At 34.7% G+C, this 20,312-nt stretch overlaps 2 protein-coding genes across 3 annotated transcripts; one reads left to right on the top strand and one right to left on the bottom strand.

Moving 5' to 3' along the window:
• Positions 1–2,243, bottom strand: LOC132179448 (putative protein phosphatase 2C-like protein 44). The gene is made up of 5 exons (XM_059592178.2): positions 1,950–2,243; positions 1,120–1,407; positions 752–1,010; positions 450–574; positions 1–293 (listed from the first exon to the last, which is right to left on the bottom strand). The coding sequence occupies exons 1-5, from the start codon at positions 1,980–1,982 to the stop codon at positions 156–158; spliced, it is 843 nt and encodes a 280-aa protein (XP_059448161.2). The 5' UTR covers positions 1,983–2,243; the 3' UTR covers positions 1–155.
• A 6,690-nt stretch (positions 2,244–8,933) lies between these two features.
• On the top strand, positions 8,934–18,550 carry LOC132179986 (RNA-binding (RRM/RBD/RNP motifs) family protein). Of its 2 annotated transcripts, none has more exons than XM_059592816.2 (6): positions 8,934–9,058; positions 9,177–9,303; positions 14,713–16,351; positions 16,629–16,931; positions 17,780–18,033; positions 18,116–18,550. In XM_059592816.2, exons 1-6 carry the CDS (start codon positions 8,998–9,000, stop codon positions 18,330–18,332), a joined length of 2,601 nt encoding a protein of 866 aa, XP_059448799.2. In that variant the 5' UTR covers positions 8,934–8,997; the 3' UTR covers positions 18,333–18,550. The 2 variants fall into 2 exon arrangements, with proteins under 2 accessions (XP_059448799.2, XP_059448800.2); XM_059592817.2 differs by having other exon boundaries at positions 8,969–9,058; positions 9,177–9,308.
• Positions 18,551–20,312: the final 1,762 nt, after the last annotated feature.

The raw sequence follows: 20,312 nt of genomic DNA on the forward strand, positions 1-20,312 counted from the left end.
TAAAGCAAAAATCCATCATGATCAGTATGATTTCTTCCTTGTCTTTTCACTGCCACTGCATATTGGCTTAGTTTGTCAAGCAATATGCAGTAAAAATATTGAGTCTAAAAAAAATTTAAAATTTCTGTTGCAATAAAGAAACATGAAAAGATGTGTTAGTCAAAGCGTATGATCAAACAAGAAATGCTGCTTTTGCTCCTTCTAACTAAAGCCTCCTTTGCCAAGCACTCAGCAGCTTCTTGTGGATCTTCTATGTGCCCAATAAGATGCACAGCCTCTTGGTTATTCATAACCTGGATAAACAAGGCAAAAAAATATAATACAACTATTGTTTGTACATCAGTACATCCCACCTTGGTCAGGGGATGCCTGTGATGTTAAAAGAAATACAGGGGAAATATGGCAGAAGGAAGAGGAAGTGTAAAGAAATGTATAGTAAATGCATTTACCTCCCATATGCCAGTGCTTGCTAAGATGACAAATTCAGTACTTGAATCAATTCTTTCAGCACCAACAAGAAGGTCCGAGCCTTTGGATTGCTTAGTGCTGGCTACTTTGCCAAAGTATTTGCGTACTTGACGCACAAAAACAGAAACTACTATCAGATAGTGCCAAACATATTCTGTTTTCGCTTCAAAAACTTTGTTATCTGACTATTATACAACTACATATGACTGATTCAAAAGCTGATTTTTATTGTCAATTCATCCAAGTTATATGACAGTCGTCAAAGTAGTAAAGTGTTGGATACCTGAAATGAGTCTGCGAGACCAATATCTTTTGGATGATTTCTGGTCTCTGCTGCCTATCTCATGAGCCACACCGTTTCTGCTGACAACAGCTCTATAGTTTCCCATGGAAGCCGTCACAAGCTTTTCTGTGTTGATGACCAACACAGAAACCGAACCCGCTCTACTTGTCTCATCTGCTTTCTGTGTCTCTCTGATCTTTGCTCTTGCACCAAGGTACGCCTTTCTCATTGTCTCTTTGCTCTTTCTCCTTATGTTTGTCTGCAAAAGCACAACATAACATTCTAAAACCAAAGCACAACTTTTTGTATTGACAATAGTTGTCATTTCTTTCAAAAACTTAAAAGAACAGCATTACATAAAATCTTACCTCTTTGGGATTCCTGTTAAATAAATGGGATCGCACGTACTTGGTAACTTCATCTCCAACTTGAGGATCGAAAACTCCAAAAAACCACGTCTCAAGCTCTTCAATTTGCTCTCTCTGTACCACAACAGAGTCGGACTCAGCCTCATCTGAACCACTGCTTAATGATTGATCCTCCACAACATGATACCCATGTGATACTTGCATCATCCATGAAGGCCTCCTTGAAATCTTCTGCTTTCTTTTCTTGCTCCCGCCATCTCCTATCAGAAAGCGTTTCAGCCTGAGTCCCTATAAAACCCAGTAAATGTTTTAGCTAAAGAAAGAAGGGCTTGTAAGACCAACTTCTTGACATTAAATTTACAGAAAAATCTTTCAACTTTTACATTCATTTGACAGTATATACTTTATCTATTGATTGTAGAATCAAATTACTTGAAATAATAATAATAATAATAATAATAATAATAAAAAAGAAAAAAAAAAAGATGAGGACAATAAATATCTTTATGATTCTTTTAGATCATATATATATATTTCGATTTATCATTCAGCAAAAATACCCTACTGCTCATGTGTTAGGGACGGATTTACATTAGGTGATAGGAGATTTTATTTTAGGATTATATCCAGCCCCCCTAGATAATCATCCTGGTTCGTGCCTGCGTGTGCATGAGTGTTTATAAGAACAATAAAGAAGAATCAACCAAAACTCCTTAAACCCAATAGTGTAAATTATCCGATTGACCAAGAAATCCAAGATAAAATATAAGGAAATAGCATATGCGTTCTTAAGAGAAAGAGAAAGAAGAACTGGGAAATTACAGGCCCACCTTGAGCATGAGATGAAGATCCTTGAGTCCCATATCTGTCCCTGAAATATGATCAGAGACGCTCTAGAAGATGATCACGAGAGAGCAGCAAATGAGAGATGGAGGAAGAAAGTTGAAGCTTTTATTTTCTTGCCTTGGTAATATTAAGTGGAGCTGTTTGACTTCAAATAACAAGTCTATAAAAGTCGGTTTCAGACTTTTTTGGGTTAACGCATTGAAGGAGAAAATTAAACATGTAACGGTCAGTTTCTCTGCTTTCTGTTGAGGCAGAAAATTTGGCAATCCTGTTGGGTAGATATACCGAATAACTCTCTACCTGAAATTGGAGACCTTTTTTTTTTTTTTTTTTTTTTTTTTTTTTTTTTTGTTTCTACTGTTCCTCAAACTTACCAGGTTTTTCTGTTTCATTTTTGATGGGGACCCGGACATCCTATGCAATATTCATGTTAACAGACCTCCTCAAATGCAGAGATTTGGCCGCCTGTTTTGCAGGTGAAATAGGTTGATGGTTAAGATTTTGCAGATTGTTTTCTTGGGTTGTTTTGCTAAAGTAATAATCGACCAATCAAGTGTCTACTGCATGCAGAGACGTCATAAATTTAGATTTGGTGAGATAGGTGAAGAGATTGATTAGATTTTTGTGCAGCTAGCAATATTGGTTTATGGATTTATGCCTTCCAAGTTCCAACCCCACGCCATATGCTGGCTTTTTTACAAGCTTCAAATTTAAGCCACCACCTGCAAACTTCAAAGGTCGACAGTGGATGCCAAGTTGGTTTTGGGCCATCGCTATTAACTGCAAGTGGATGAAATCATTTTAAGGGGTTTAATATCCCATTAAAGTGCAATGAAATTCAGTAGCATTTTGTTTTCCTTGGCATTTGGTGGCACAAGTTAGTAAGCTCGGTTTGACGAGTCTAACTCGTTCAATTAATGGGTTGAATTATGGTTAATAACCCTATCCTAAATTCGAATTGAACACGTAAATACAAATTGATACCCCTACTGAAAGAATGAGCTCAAATTAGATTCAATGGGATTTTCAATAATTCACTGAAGTTATAATGGCAGTCTAGGCAAGTGGTGAATAAATTTGAGTCTATTTTTTTTACTAAAATGATAATTGCAATTGGAATAAATAAACCAATTTTTGACACAGGAGTCTTTTCTACCTTGACTTGTACTTAATTCCAAAGTCGAAGCATAGTTATATGTCCTTGTCAAGAAAATGCTTTTGACAATTAAAGATTCTAGAACTAGTACATATTATTATTACCACATTTTTTTTTTTTAATTCTTCCTTTGGTTTTTGGGAGGGTCTTTTGGAGAGTTTGCCTAATTATTTAATCTAATACTAGTGGGAAAGGAACATGCAAGGCGTGCTTAATTCCTTGTGGTAGGTGTTCTTGTGATGCTTAATATCAAAACTTTAGTATTGTATGTTAAAAAATATATATATAATAGAAAGTTAACATCTAAATCAATACACAAGCATATATATATATATATATATATATATATATATAAGTAAACTAATAGCGTAATAGATTCAACCTGTCACATTGAAAAGAAAAATAAGGCATGAATTGGTTGAACATTAATAACTTAATTTGCGCTTGGCAACAACTATCACCATATATGAGAACTCTACAAGAGTCCCACTTGGAAAACGATAATTTTAAGAGGTAATTACCTTTTGCCCATATGAACTACAACGCATTGACTCTTTTTTCCTATGAACTACCAATTATGACACCTGACCCTATCAAACTACTATCTTATGACAAAAAACCCCATTCCATCAGTCAAAAGGATTAAAGTTGACGGTCAACGGTCATGTGCAAGTCATATGCCATTTTAAATTTTTTCCTTCCACTTTTACCCTCACTTCAAACAGATAAAGTTAATATGTTTAGGAGGGTATAAGCGTCATTTTTTCGGTCTGAAGTGAGGGCAAAAGTGGAAGAAAAAAAAATTAAAATGACACATGGCTTGCACATGACCGTTGACCGTTAATTTTAACTTATTTGACTAACAGAATCGGATTTTTTGTCATAAAATGCTAGTTTGATGGAGTCAGGTGTTATAGTTGGTAGCTCATGGGGGGAAAGTGCCAAAGCGTTGTAATTCATGGAGGCAAAAGGTAATTACCCTTAATTTTAAGTAACTAACTTAATTTTGCTTAGTTATTATTATTATTATTATTATTTTATTTTATATGAATAAGCTTCATTAAAAACACACACAAACAAGGCTAAACCTGGACATGGCTACCCTTAAGCAGCCCACCCCACTAAGACAAATTTACAAACATCCCAAAAACAGCCCACCCAAACAAATTACAAATCAACAACAAACAGAGGAAAGCATTAACAAAGTACTTTTTGCTCTAGTTTCTGAGCAAATAAATGAAGAGTTAAAAATAAACTCAAGGAAAATATACTGGGGAACGAACTACATGTATTTGGAAGCAATTCATCTAGACCCTAACAATGAAGACTACAAAATGAAACCTCATTTCATTGTTTAGTCCTTATTTTATGAAGATCAAACAGAACAATCTAACCCTAAACAATCTAACCATTGAAATAAACCCTTAAAAGCAACCCGAACATGAGCATCCAACAAAACTAAGTTTTTTTAGATAATAAAGAATAGGGATAAACGCAAAATTGGTCTATGTGGTTGGCCTAATTACAGACCACTCCTTATGATATAAAAAATAATTTATAGGTCTATGTACTTGGCCTCAATTCCAAATCACTCTTCGTGGTATAAAAAAAAAAAAAAAATTATAGGTTATCAGGGTAGGTCAAAATAATAGTTTATTCCTTGAAATCAATTTTCATTAAGTAACTTAACCGTCAGTCCATCATACCCAATAAAAACGCGATACATGTTATTATTAATTTCTTACTTTAAAAAATGACAACTAGGATTTTTCACATCACTTTAGGACACCAGCTAAGATTACACACCAGCCCTTACTCAAAGTCATACTGCTTCAGTAAATTAACTTAATTTCTTCTATCCTCGAAATTTTACCCTGTGCGTAATCCTCTCTCATTTTCATCTTCCTCGCCACGATTTATGAGCATTTTGTGAGAATTTGACGGTCACATCTTCTAACCATTGAAAAATAAATAAAAACAATATTCAAGTTAATAAAGTGTGACAAAGTTTTTCTTTAAATTAAGTTGGAGAAAATTTGGTTACTCTTTTTATTAAATTGACATTTGTCTTTAAAGCATGAAAATTGATTTCAGGGAGTAAATTGTTATTTTCGCATACCTTGAGAACCTATAAATTATTTTTATACTGTAGGGAGTAATTCGTAATTTAAGCCAACCACAATGACCAATTTTGCATTTATCCCTAAAGAATACAAACAAGTAAACCCAAATATACATCAATCCAAGAAAATAAATATAAGCCAAACATACATCAATAGATTCTAAAGCAATTGAAAGAGAAAAATATACCTTACAATGGAGATGCATTTATCTAAGTTCAACATAAGCCTTTGTGGAAAGGCTTTTGGTTATTATTTCCGAGCTAGGCTCGTAGCTTTAGTCGGGTTGAGCTTTATATGAGTTAGGCTCACGACCCTTAAATGAGTTTCGTCAAGTGTATGTGTCACTTAATAATCGAGTGTGTTTCTACAGTCACAAATCGAGTTTAAACGAGTGGATTAAGAGTCATAGTTTAGCTATTGTAGAACAAAGTGAAGACGAAAATGCTCTTGAAAGTTCTTCTAGAGGTTGTTCTGCTAGTGCTGCTGGGAGAAGAGTTAAAAGTGATAGGCCAATGTTCAATTAATGGAAGAAATGTTAAGAGTGATGGGTCAATGTCTCAATTAATTGTAAGAAGTGTTGATATGGTTCAACCTATTAAATATGAAATGGATGTATATTTAAAGGAGAGTGTTTTTATATGTGAAGATGGTTCGGATACGGATTTTGATACTTTAGAGCCGTGGAAAGTGAATAGCTTCAAGCATCGCATCTTAGGGGTGTCAAGGCGGTTACAGTTAGTAGATTTCACTAACCGCAACCGCTAACCGCCTAGCGGTTAGTGAAATAGATAACCGCCCGCTAACCGCTTTTTCAAAATTGGGTTTTTTTGGGCTTTTCGGGCCTTTTTTTTACCCTCAATTTTTTTTTTGTTGTTGTATTTTTAGTGTTTTCTTAGGCCCAATTGCTATAAAAAGAGCCCATATTGAAAAATAAAAAATATTTGACTCAAAATTTACATTTACTTGTACTTTAAAAAAATTTCCTTAAATATTAAATCATAACCGGTTAACTTCTTTTTTTTTTTTTTTTTTTTTTAAAAAAAAACAACATATAAAAAAAATAAAAAAAAATTCAACACAACATATAAAAAAAAGTTCAAAATTCAAACAACTGTCACAACATATAATGATAATACATTAATACTTAAATTGTGTTTATAAGTCACACATTGGTCATTGTTTAATCCAATGTCAATTACTTAATTTGATATTATACGAATCATATCATCATTGTACATTAATAATATGATTCACTTGAAGTCTTGAATAAAGTATTTGAATTGTCATTGAATCATATGATTAAGTATTGATATTATACATTTATATTATTCATATGCATATGTAGACTTATATAAACTTATAACATATATAGACTTATAAGTTTATAACATACATTGGAAATAAGTCTCTAGATATTTAATTGTTGTATTAGTATGAATTGGTATACTTATGAGTTATGTCATATTATATATATATAATTTGTTATTATATAATCAAATGATTTAATGATCAATTGATCATGTAATATAATCATATAAATTATAGTGATAATATATTAATACTTAAATTGTGATTTAATTATTATTATTTTTTAAAAAAATTATGATTTAATGATCAAGTGATTATATGATATAATCATATAAATTATAGTGATAATATATTAATACTCAAATTGTGATTTAATTATTTTTTTAAAAAAATTGTGATTTAATGATCAAGCGATTATGTTATATGTATAAATATTTTTATAATTATAATTATAAAAATATATTATATAAAAAGACGGTTAGCGGTTACGGTTAGTAAACCCAATAACCGCTAATCGCTAGGCGGTTATAGCGGTTAGGCGGTTAGCGGTTAATACGATTAAGCGGTTAGCAGTTAGCGGACGGTTTTTAACCGCCTGCATTGACACCCCTATCGCATCTTGTCTAAGACGACATATGATATATTGGCAATTCTTATTACCACGGTGGCTTTGGAGACAACATTTTTTGTTGGTAGTAGGATAATTTAATTTTATATGTTGAAAATGTGTAATGTAAAGTGATAATCACATTGGCAAGAATGTTGTTCTTTATTTTGAACACATGTAGTTTGTAGAATAATTTTCAATAATAACATTTGCTATTTTGGTTTATTTAGATTTTTATTTATTAATTTTCTTTTTTCAATTGGGAAATTTTTTTAAAAAAAATTAGAGTTCGAGCCAATCGAGTATTCGATATCGGCTTGGCTTAGGATCCTTGCCTAGTTCAAGCCAAGCTCAACCTTGGCAAAGGAATTCTTGAGCCAAGTAAAAATAGAGATTCAAAGCTCAGATTGAGTTTGAGCAAAGCTTAAATATGGATGTTATTCAGTCGAATTGAGTCAAAAAATGCAAAACTCGGCTCGACTACAGCCCTATGAATCCTTATAGCAAAACAAAGTATTCTTAAAAAGAAATGACATTTGTTTCTTTCACAAATTCTTAATAGGAACCAACTACAACTAGAACACAAGCTGCATGAGCCAACTATTACAGCCAACTCATCTTTAAATTAATAAACCTACAAACACCGAATCCGAATGTATGATCCCCTTTGTCACCTTTATTTGATTGGCATATATCATGCTTGAAACATGGACATGTGGTGGTTTAATCCGGTATTATAGCAAATATTTTTAAGTAATTAGAACTTTGTCTTTATTATTCATATCTCATTTCAATTGAATATTTCAAATGTGGAGCTTTATTTATTGAGCTCACACATGAGGGGAAGAATTAGAGTATTAATTAAATAATTAATTCACTATTTCTTACCAGTTTAAGTTTTTTAGCCCGTGTTGGTTCTCTCCTATTCATCTTCTATAAGTTTAAACTTTTAGAATAAGTTAATGGTTTAAGTGACAAGAAAATTATTTTTAGTAAAAGTTACATGGTTAAGATAAAATTAAACCTAATCCGTGCTAGTATGAAAGCACATAATGAAATTATTTGGGATAGGTTATTCATAAACAACTTGGGTCTTTCAACAAGGTATTTGTTGATAATAATTTTTCGGCATGCTTTATTGATTGCAACTGAGCTTGGGGAGTACACATATAAGGACGTGGATGCGATTATTTACAATATCTATAGCTTTATTCGCAAAATGCGAATATCACTTGTAGATATTCGTATCATGTTTTTACTAACCGCATTCATGTGGTTATTAAATACAATTATTATCCGCTATCCACATATGAGGTAATTGGCATTTTAAGCCTATTTTAGTCTCTTGGGCTTTTTTGGATCTCCATTAGCGCTTATTTTAAACTATTTTAAAAATAATTTGGACCGTGTATTGAGCTTGTGCAAATATTTGTTCTGTTATTGACCAAATCTTACTTGAAAAACAGTAATTCTTGCTTTTAAAAGTTGTTAACATGAATTTGAAATACCAATTATGTATCATAATTTAACTGATAGGCTTATTATTATTATTTCTTTTCCTAGTGACCTCCACTTTATCAGACGTGGTCTAAGTCGATTGAGTTACTTATTGAGAACTTATTATTATTCTTATTATTATTTAATTATTTGGTGTCATTTTCTTTAAGATCCCGATCCCCAAACCAAAACCTTACCCAAAAAAGCAAAAAAGTAAAAAAAACAAAACAAATAAGCTGAAAGGTGAAAAAAATCATGTCCTAAAACCTCTCTAAAACCCGTTGTCTGAATCTCTCTCTCGCTCTACTTCCACTTCCACAAGGTCCAAAGCTGAAAGCACAATGGCGCTCTCCCGTCCCCTTCTTTCAAAACCAGGCTTTCAGCTTCATTTGCACAAGATAGGTAAAACTCAATTCATGAAAACCGTTATCGTACATAAAAGGTTTGTTTGTTTGTTTGTTTGTTTTTTTTTTTTTTTAACGAAACATTTTCTGGGTTTTTGCTTGTAATGTCATTTCAGGGCAATCGTCAAAAAGATGGTGTTCTTCTTCATCGCCTTTATCAAGCGGAGGGACAGAGCAGTCATCACATCCAAAGGAGGCGGCGAGGGAGCAGAGGGCAGTGGCTACGGAACCGGACGTGAAGAAGTGAGGTCTTTTAAAAACCCAGAAACTCTGACTTTTTATATCGTAGGCTTCAATTTTGTTTTATGTTTATGTCTTTTTTTTTCTTTTTTTTGAGGTTTATGTTTAGCTAAAAATTTGATTGATAAGGATTGCTGCAGAAAGCTTTTAATGGGTATTTTAATACGGGTACAAATTTTAAGAAAATTGCTGTTTTCTCCTAGAGTTCATGATTTTTCTGTGAGTTTAATGGTTAAATAGATGCACCTTCGGTGTATTGGCCCAGGGAAATCTAGAACCAATTCCCATGTTTAACCCAAAACAGAGACTGTAGTATTGATAATAAGGGTCAGATAAAAGCAAAAAGATGTGAAATTTGCTTGTTGTTATTGGGGCTTGAATCTGTAAATCTTTGGTCCTTTTGGTTCATCAGAATTAACAAGACTGAGATAAATGCTCAAATTTTGCAGTAAAATGTATTTATGTTTTTAATGGCTTGGAGTTCGTTCACCTGCAGAATCCAAACCAAGGGGCTTTAATGATAAGTCGAGACTAAAAGAAAGAGATATCGGAAGTTTCTGTTTTAGTTTTAGTGTTTATTTATTTATTTATTATTATTAGTTTTTATGGGATTATGAAATTACTAAGAAAATAGGTGAAGAGAAATTTTCTCCACAAGAACAAAACAAACTCAAACATCAATTCGGATGAAAACCAGAAAACAAGCAAATCAGGGGGGAGGGTGGGTGGGGGAGGTTCTCTCCAACGATATCTTTCAAAGTTGAAGCACCCTTCTTAAACAAAGAACTAACTTTCATATGTGCCTACCCCAAGGATTTTTGTGCTCCACAGTACATGGCGTCAAATTGCTTTTCATTATCTTCCTGACCTTTTGGATCTTTTGAGGTTTAAACTTTAGTAATTTATTTTTTATTTAATTTTCACTTTATTTAGGGTTTCATTGGATACTCTTGTTTACTAGAGTTGCATCTCATTTTTCGCCTTTCACTAAATTCATATACTAAAAAGAGTTTACCAAACCAAGGAGATAAGATAGCTTAATTATCTCTTAAGCAAATAAGCAGAAGTCCAAAAATGTCCTCTTTCTACCTAGTTATTCATTTTGCTACATTCCTTGTCTCTACCTCCATCAAGAATTCCGAATGACTCTTTTCCCTATCCTCCTTTATGCTCAAGTGTATAGCAGTAACTTTTAGCTTGTTGCTAAAGAACATACCTTTAATTGGGCTATATTGACCTTATTTCTATGAACATCTCAAGTCATAGAAAAAAGCCCATAAAACAGCAAGAATAACAATGAAGATAATGTGATGATAAGAGTTCTTTAATAATTGACATCTTGAAAATTAAGAAACTCATAATATGCACCCTTCTGTTCATATGCTCAAGCGATTTTACAAACTTCTTTTTCATCCACATGTATGCCCTGTCCCCCGCCTGAGAGTGCCTGGACTAAGCTTGCCAACATGTTTAGATACCTGCCATTAATACACAAGCTGGACCTGGCAAGGCAAACTATTCAAAGTGTGCTTAGGCACTCTTAAAGCACAAGGCATCAAGGGAAAAGTGTTTCTTGATCTTAAAGAGAAACCCATTCGTATGAAGTGCAGCTATAAAGCTAAAAAGGCAGCACTGCCAGGCATGAAAAGGCATGCTTTTTTATTTTCCATTAAGCCACGTTTGATTCAATTAAAAGTAACACTGGTCAACAATCAATTAAGAATGAAGCTTGATTATTGATACTATTTTTCTGCAATTTTTGGCTATAGTTGGTAAAAAAAGGGTGCTTGAATTTGAACATTTCTACCATGGTTAGGTATGTTTTGTAATGCAGAGAAGAATAAATTGTGTAAAGTACAAGATAATGGTATCTACTGTTATATTTAAATTTAATTGGTTTGGTTGATTACTTGCTATCCATTGATAATTTTATTGAATCTAATTTATGGAGATTTCAAGAATTTAAATAGTCTATGTGGGATTTAGAATTTCGAACCTATAACCTTTCTATAATTGAACAATATTATAAACTATTTGAGCTAATAATCTAAATAATCACTATTTTGATTTAAAGGAATATTTGGACTGTATTTTATGAATCTTTCTCTTAGAAATGATTATGCATTGTATTTAAAATGCACGCTTTTTTTTCAATCAAGCATGTGCTTGTGTTGTGCACTGTGTCCCTAAGTTCCACTAGGCCTTTGCACTGAAGTGTGCCTTGAACTTTTAACAAAACTGGGACAAATAATGATTTGAACATAGAGCAAAATCAGTGTGAGCTGCTTCAAAGGATCAAAGTGAATTCTTGACATTACAAAAGGTCGTTCCTTTTGTCAAGCTTGTCAACATCTGGTGACGGTCTTAAAAAATAAAGGTAAATTTATTGACGGTCATTTTGGAATCACCATCCTGCTTGTAATTTGATTTTTAACATCAAAGCTTGTTGACTTTTAGTGATTTTATCTTTCATCTGTTTTGTGTGTGCTTTAGTTACATGCATTTAGCTTTAGGGGTAACACACACTTGTCTTTTGGCACTTTGTGCTTTAAATGGACTTAGGCACACTTTCAAACCACACTGATTATTATTAAATTGAAAAGAAAAACATATTTGTTTTTTTTTTTTTTTTGGTTTCAAATGCCACAAATAGTGTAGGATGGAAGTATGACGGTTAGGGGGCAGATGAGGCAGATTGGGCTTTATCTAGGACCAGGTGCTTTGAGGTTAAATCTTAGATGTTGCTTGGAAAGGCCTAGGACTAGTTATGCTCTATGGAAACAGATATGGCTGCAGCAAGTTCCTCCTGAAGTAGTTTTTTTCTGTCTGGATAGCAATGTTGCGAAAGATATTAACTATTGACAACCTTGTGTGCATTGGCATTATGTTATGGATCTGTGTATTTTGTGTAAAACTGATGCAATATGTAAATTGCATATTTTGCATTTCGAAGTTGCTTGGGGCTTTGGTGTTCTATTTTTGTTCTTTTTGGAGTGAATTTGTGTTCTATCTAGAACAGTTTCCCTAGGGAAATTGTGATCTGGTGCGACGTTTCTTGAAGAGAATACGCATAGTTTCCAAGAGTTGTCCCTGCATATTTGTTATGGCAAGCATAGTAACCATACTTTTGATGCAACTGAATGATAAATCGGAGATATAAAGAGCTATCTTTTAACACACATTTTGTGCTTCGATGACGGAATCATGTCGTCATCATAGGATGGATGACTCCTAGATTCTATGGATTTTTTACCTACTTAATCTTTCTTTTTCTTTCTTATTTGCTTAGTTTTGTCCTCACTCCCCTCTCTGTAAGCCTCTTACATACATGGCTGGTATCCCCCTGGCTTCTCCCCCCCCACAAAAAGAAAAAAAAAAAAGAATGAATTAGAAAAACATATTTGGTATGTCAAGGTAAAATTATAACAACTTGCTTCATTTTGTTTTTCCTGTTGGGCAACAGTTTGGTGGACTAAGGCTCATTTGAGGGCAGCTTTTTTTGCTTAGTTGGCGGCTCTAGGTAAGATCCTTACTATGTATAACCTCAGAAAGCTGAACGTCATTGTGGTAGACAGATGTTGTATGTGTAAGAGGAATGGGGAGTCTGTGGACCATCTTCTTCTTCTTCTTCATTGTGACGTGGCGTATACCATTTGGACTACCCTTTTCAGTTGTTTTGGACTGTTTTGGGTTATGCTTAAACGTGTAGTGGACATGTATGCTTATTGGTGGACTACTAGCAATTTGCGGAGTGCTGTTTTGTGGAAGATGGGGCCTATGTGCCTTTTATGGTGTTTATGGAGGGAATGAATGACAGAAGTTTTGAGGATCGGGAGAGGACTTTGGAGGAGATTAAATCCTTATTCTTCCCAACTTTGCATCTTTGGATAGCTGTTTATGTTTTTCCTATGTCGATCAGTCATAGTGATTTTCCTGTTCTTTTTGTTCATTCTAGTTAGGTGCATACTTTTGTATACTTTCTATATAACTAGGGGCGACTTACGCTTTTAATGATGTGCCGATTACTTATAAAAAAGTTAAAAAAAAAAAAAAAGATTTGCTTCAAGGCACTTGTGTTCCCTTGTTAATTTTTGGTGATAACACTAGATCTTTTATTCATCCATGTACCACTTTGGGGGGTTCAACAAGATGTCAAGTCCATGAAGCATGGACATGCTGCAGGGGTGGAATCTTCAAGTATCAAACATGGTCAGGGCACTATATGCACCTGACATGTCTCAGATATGTATTCTTACGCATCCAAATAGAAGTTACTAATTTTGGGCTGGACATGGGTAGGATACGACTTGAAAACACCATGGAACCAGTCCGGACACATCAAACACAGATTTGTCACTTCATGTCAGGAAATGGAACATGAGATATCTTTGCTGTCTATCCTAGCTTATAAAAACTTTATGCATATGAATTGACAAACACTACATAACCTCGATGGATTTCTGCTATTATATTTGATTTCTTATCTGGTCCACTACATTATTCTTTGCTTTAGTAGTGTCGTGAAAAAACAAACTCCATGAGACAATTCAAGCCTCAGTCATGCCTGAAGGTGGCAGGAACCCTTGCACAAGTTGGCAAGTGATATGGGTTCAGGGTTCAAATATACTAGGATCTTTTGGCTGGAGTGGTCAATTACCCATTTCATGCACCCTTCTTTGCATGACTATAGTTGCTGCTTTATGGAGGCCCTGCCAAGTATATTCATTACAACTTGCGACCCTGTGATTCCCAGTTAAACAATAAATCAGTGACAAGTAGCATGACCTAATTTTGCATACTGTTGAAAGATGAATTGCTATATACCTTATATTTTTTGAAATTTCCAGCAGCTAGTTCCATTGCTTAAATCAGTTGGCTTAAGCCTGTATCTTTATTTTGTGTGCATGTGTCCACATATAAATATGTGTTTCTGTACTGTTTAATATGAAATCCCACCGATGGTCGAGCAAAATTGTTACTGCTGCAACGGGAAACATCATTAATTTAATTGATGTGTTTTCATTTGTTTGAGAGAGAGTTCTTAAAGAGAAAAAATAACTTGAACAAAACCAACATGCAATAGAGTACTTTGGCCCTAACTGTCCCATCTATCCTATATTATCTCTTTGAGACTCTCTTTCTTCTGTGACAATCCCTGTCTCTTTAAGCTTGAAAAAGAAATCGCTGCATACCTCTTTCTATTTGCTTTTCTTTATAATAAATTGCTTTAGAGAACAGAAGCTGTTACAAATCATGTATGCCACTTGCTAATGTGTGAGCTTGGATTTTGGGTGGTTTGGGGAGGCAAGGGGTTTCATTAGGCTGCATGTTTGATGTGTTTATAGTGTGTTTTTAGCTCTACCAACAATTGTGTTATTTAAAGTTTTTCTCTTGAAATCCTTAAATGTACAGAAATATGGAAATGCAACCAGGTCTCTTACCAAAAGCAACACAACTTCGAAACACAGTCGGGGGATCATGGAACGCTATGAAACGCGTTTTTACTAATTTAAAGCTAAGGATGCTGCGGAATCAAATCACCAGCGAAACATCAGATTCTGCCGCTGATAAGCCAGCATTAAAGGTTACCAGACCACAGAACAGTTCACGTAATACTGAATTTGGTGAGCCGGAAAGTAAACTTCAGACATCTGAAACTATAGTGGATTCTAACATTAGCAAGGAGAGGATTTCAACAAGTGTAGAATCCCATTTAATTGGAGAAAGCTCTTCCAGGGATGTGGCTGATGCAACAGCTTCTGAGACTAACAATACAAGTAGTTGGCTAACAAGAACTGAGCCTGGGGACCCTGAAAGTATAGTTAGATCATCAGGAGCCATAAGCGGGCTATCACATATGCCGGGTGAAATTGCTTCTGAAGATTTGGTAAACATGACAGCTCCTGAGGTTAGTAAGGTGCATATTAGTCCAAATAATTTTAAATTAAGTGAGACAGGAAGTGCAGTTCAATCATCAGAAGCATTTACAGATTCTCAAGTTTATGAGAAAAATTATTCAGTAAATGCATCTTCCAATAAAATGAGGGAAAACTCTTCAGATGATCAAGCGGAAGGTGAGCTTGAAAATGGGCACAGGCTGCTTGAGGGACTATCCAGCATACTAGGGGACATAAATCAAAACTCAGAGCCTGAGCACCTAACTTGCTCCCATCTGTTACCAGACGAAGCGTCTAGAACATTGCAAAAAAATGGTGCAGATGGAGTGACTTTTGGAGATAGAAGTCGTCAGCATGACAAGAAAGCTGCCACTTTTGTTCAAATACCAGATGCCAACTCTGATTTGGGTGAAGTTGCTACATCTAATGGTGCCCCCAAGGTCACAGGCTTGCCACACTTGTTTATAAAGATGAAGAACGGCCAATCAGCAGGAGAAATGCCTTGTAAACAGAGCAATTTTTTAACACCCAATGCATTTTCAGAATATTCAGATGAAACATTAGGGGAAGATGGACCAAAAGGTTTTGATATTAAAGGTCTAATTGACTGCATCAAGGATCTGCCTAGAGATCGATCAGTTGTTAAATCTCATGACAGTTCTATCTGCAATAATACTAAGCAAGTCAGTAGTAGAGGCTTAGTTAAAAGGACAGAACCTGGGGTTGATTTGCAAGATTGCGATGCTAAAAGTAGACGAGCTTTGTTGAAAAGCCATGTTATGGGCAAAGAAAGTAAAATGTTGAATGAGACTGAAGAAGTGCCATGTATGGATATTCCATTCGGGACACATAGTGAGTTGTGCGAGGATGAGCAGGATGGCAGTGTGGATTTTGCAGCCTCTAATGACACAGCATCAAATCCAATTCCACCGGTTCCTGTTCTAGCTAACACAGAAGACCTAGATAATATCCCAGCAACAGACTCAACAAAAGAAAGATCCATAGAGAACAAAGTATTGGTTAGATTTTTAATGACGAAACTGGATAACGCTTATATTATGTCTGCATTTAAGGATTGTGGGTCCATTGCGAAGATACAAAAACTTCCCTCTGTTCAAGGGAGCATCTTCGAAGATGCCTACGTGCATTTTAAGGTTAGGGCTAATTACTAAGCATTGTACTTCAAAGCCTTAACTGCCTTTTGATTTCTCAGTTAGGGGCCATTCTATTTATGTTCATAGTGCGAAAGATAATTCATGAAGGAGAAGGTTTGTTGTTCCATCCTATAGATGGTAAATGACAAGCTTGTACCTGGTCTATCTGTAAACCAAACATACCATAAATTTGTTGATTGGGAGAAAATGTCAATTAAATTATATAAACATTCATTTTATTCGAATTTTCTAAACTAGCCATCTGGTTTTGTTGCAGACAAGGAAAGCATTGCAGAAAGCTCTCAAGAAAACTGATCTGATGATAAATTATGAAGATGTGATTGTGGAAGCAACTTCTTTTATGGAAGATGCCCCTACTAGGATTCCCATTCCTGAGCTAATTGGTGATCCTGATGTTCCTGCTGCATTGATTAGGAATCCCACCAGAACAGTGAAAATTAAACAATTGACTCATGATATTAGCTCATGTCAGCTGCAAGAAGCTCTTGCTTTCTGCAAAAGTGGCATATCCAGCTTTTCCTTGGGTTCCTCAAATTCTGTTGCTTACGTAGAATTTGAGGTTAGGCTTCTGTCACTTTTGCTGCTGGTTTTAAGCAGTCATATAGTAGAAAGTGCCTTCTTAGATTCTATAACTTAGGGTGTGGTTGGCAGTGGCTTCCACTTAAAATAACATTCTTATCTAATTATTATATAAAGCTTACATAAATCTGAACTTATACCGATATTTTCTCAAGAATGTGTTTGATAAACATTTTTTTGGCTGTTGTGGCTAAATATGACCTAATAGTTAGATGAGGAATGCTGACCTGAGTAGTGTACAAATCCCAGTCTATAGGTTGGCTATCACTCTACTCCTACCCAATTTTGAAGCTAAACAAAGATATTTATGTAACCTGAGAGTCACAGTTGGAAGTTGCAAATTGGATCTAGAGCTTCACCTATTTGTTTTTTTGTTTTTGTTTTTTTTTTTTTTTTTGGTGTGTGTGTTGGTCTATATATACACACACACGCAAACACACACAAACACAACATTTGTGTGTATTTTATTTTTCCAGCTCTTTCTTGACTATGTACCTTCACTTTTAATTTGTGGGAAAGACCTCTATTTTGGCCATTGTAACTTCTAGAGGCCATTAAATCCAGAATTCTCCTCCAGTAGAATTTCCTTCTAACACAACCATAGTCCAAAATTGTCTTTTGATGCACGTCAAGATCTTATATATATATATATATATATATATATATATATATATAATTGGCCCTAAGGTGAGAGGAAAGAGGAGATTTGAACTATTGACTTCCGTTTCATGAGACGTGGTTCTTAGCCAATTTAACTATCCTTTGAGGTTACAAGTCAAGATCTTTAACCAAGTTTTCATTACTTAATGCTTTAGTGCCTCTCTGCAGACTGAAGATGCCAAAGAGAGAGCAATTGCAAAACATTCCATATGTGTGTCGGGGAAGAAGCTATTGGTCTTTAGAATTGATGCACCAAGGACGATAGTGGTACGCATTTCGAACATTAACAGCACAAATCCGAGGATGGAGACCATATGCAATTCTTTTGGGGTGGTCAAGAACGTATTAAAGAGACATGAGGGAACCGTTGATGTGCATTTCAAGCTCTGTGAATGGCCTAACATGTTAAGCATTCTCAACGGGTAATTTTGGTGAAACTTTCAATAAATCTTTATGAGCGCTATCATCAAAATGTTCTCATCATGATTTTCTATCTTATGCTAGTTTGAATGGAAAGGTAGTAGATGGCCACCAATGGGTTGCTCAGCCTGCTCCTGTATTTCCACCAGAAGTCCTCCAGGCCCTGTGGAGTCAGCCGGACGGAAGAAAACATGTCATAGCTGCTATTCACAGTTTACTACAAAACCTTGGAGGTCCTATAGATATGGTTGAACTCACTGATCTTACAGCCAGATATTATGGTGATGGACAGACTGATTAGTCGTTGCAAATTTTGATAGACTTTATAAAGGTGGCTAACAATGTTGCGGGGACAAAAATTCATTTTCATTAGAATTTTTCCTCGTTAATTTAGATTTAGATATAGCAGATTAATGCTGACTCCTCACAGTTGCTTTAGCAAATCATGTGTGTAAAGCTGCACAAAGTATTGTATTGGAACGATTATGGCAATTGAAAGATTTACTGATTATTTAGAAAGTGTCCAAGTTGCTCGAAGGCAGTAGAAAAAAAAAAAGAACACAATTAAGGTTGTAATTGAAACGAGTATACAATATTCAAGCGCGGTTCATTTTAATATATTTTTTTTAAACACAAGTTGAGCTCAAGCTTATCACCGAACTAAATAATGTGTAAATTATGTTCATTTATTTTTCAAACGAAGTCGAATTTTTATGAACTACTCAATTAACTTATTCATTGTAAATATAAAGTAAATGTTATGTGTTCTTAATATATATATATATAAATTCATAATAATGATTAGTTAATTAATTATTATTAACATTCTGTTATTTGAGTTAATTAGATAAATTAACTAGAATCTTAAACAATATAATATCAATTCTATATATTTATCTTATAGTATAGTATATATGTACATTCATTACACTTCACATATGAGTAATAGTAGTTTTAAAAAAACTGAGGCATGAAAAGAAATTGAAAATGACATTAAATATGAATAATATTGAAAATAAAACTCTCCAAAGAAAATAAACTGAAAACCACAGCCGTTAAATGATTGGCGTAGGGTGGGAATTAGGAAATGAAGATATCAGGCCTGCTTGATGCCGCTTCAAAAGTTGAATTGTATAAGCTAATGAATAGGCCTAAGAATAACAATTGACACCAACTCTCGTGTTTTCTTTTCACTCTGTTTTTGTTTTGTTTTTTTTTTTTCCTCTTAGTTTTTCTAATATTATGTTTGGATCATTAGAGGTCAGATCTATTGAAAACTCACAACTTTCACCACCCACGGGCACCTTAATCGCTGACTACCACTCAACCATCTGCTAGCCCCCTCTCTCGCGTGTATGCCCCACGCGCCACCACTCATTTTAATCTCCTCAATCACAACACCTCTAGCTCTCCTTTATAAAGCCCTTTTGGTTTCGGTCTACTAGTAATTTTCAGATCTTGATATGAACTTAAAAAATATCCAATATTGACTGTTCTATGCCCCCACCGCCCTAGATGGTGTCTTCTCTGCCATTGTATTATTACATATTAATCTCTTCAGCTCCCTCATAAGTTGGTCAGGAGTTAAGTTAAAATGGTTTCCTTTGTTAATACCTATTACCCACAACGTCCACTACGGGCCGTTACAACCAACTTTGTTGGCAGCATTCTCGCTTGCTTTCTCCACCTTCGAAAATCCTTTGCTAGATCGTTATCAAGTCTTTGTATTTTGGATTCTATAATTTTCAATTTTTGTAACTATATTTGTTTCTACTCATCCATAAAATAAAATAAATAAACGAAAAAGAAAGCTGGTTGAGCTGGTGCACAATTCCTAAAATAATTATTCACCAAACCCATCCCAAAGGAGCTGAGAAAAAATCTACCCATCTAATAAGCACTAAAAGTCCTCAGCAGTAACCCAAAATGTCTCTGAAAACTCAGTTGCCAGAGATGCCAACAAATCATTCATTCATGGTGGTGGAGCACTTCTGCTAAAAGGTAAAACGGTCACAATTAACTCCCACTTTCGTCGGAAGATTTGAGGCCCTAGAGTGCATAAAATCGAGCACATGCCTTGGCCTTTTTTTTTTTTTTTTTTAATATATCCGCACAAGAGGGGGGAGGGGGATTCGAACTAGTGACCTTCACTTCATTGAGTGTGGTCCCAGCCAATTGAGTTCGGCACATGCCTTGGCCTATTTTCATAGAGTTCGGCAAGATATCCATTATGAAAAAAACAATATTCAATACTCTCTTGAAGGAATTGTATATTGTTTTT

This window comes from Corylus avellana, chromosome 4, assembly GCF_965113065.1.
Source record: "Corylus avellana chromosome 4, dhCorAvel1.hap1.2, whole genome shotgun sequence".
NCBI classification, from domain to species: domain Eukaryota; kingdom Viridiplantae; phylum Streptophyta; class Magnoliopsida; order Fagales; family Betulaceae; genus Corylus; species Corylus avellana.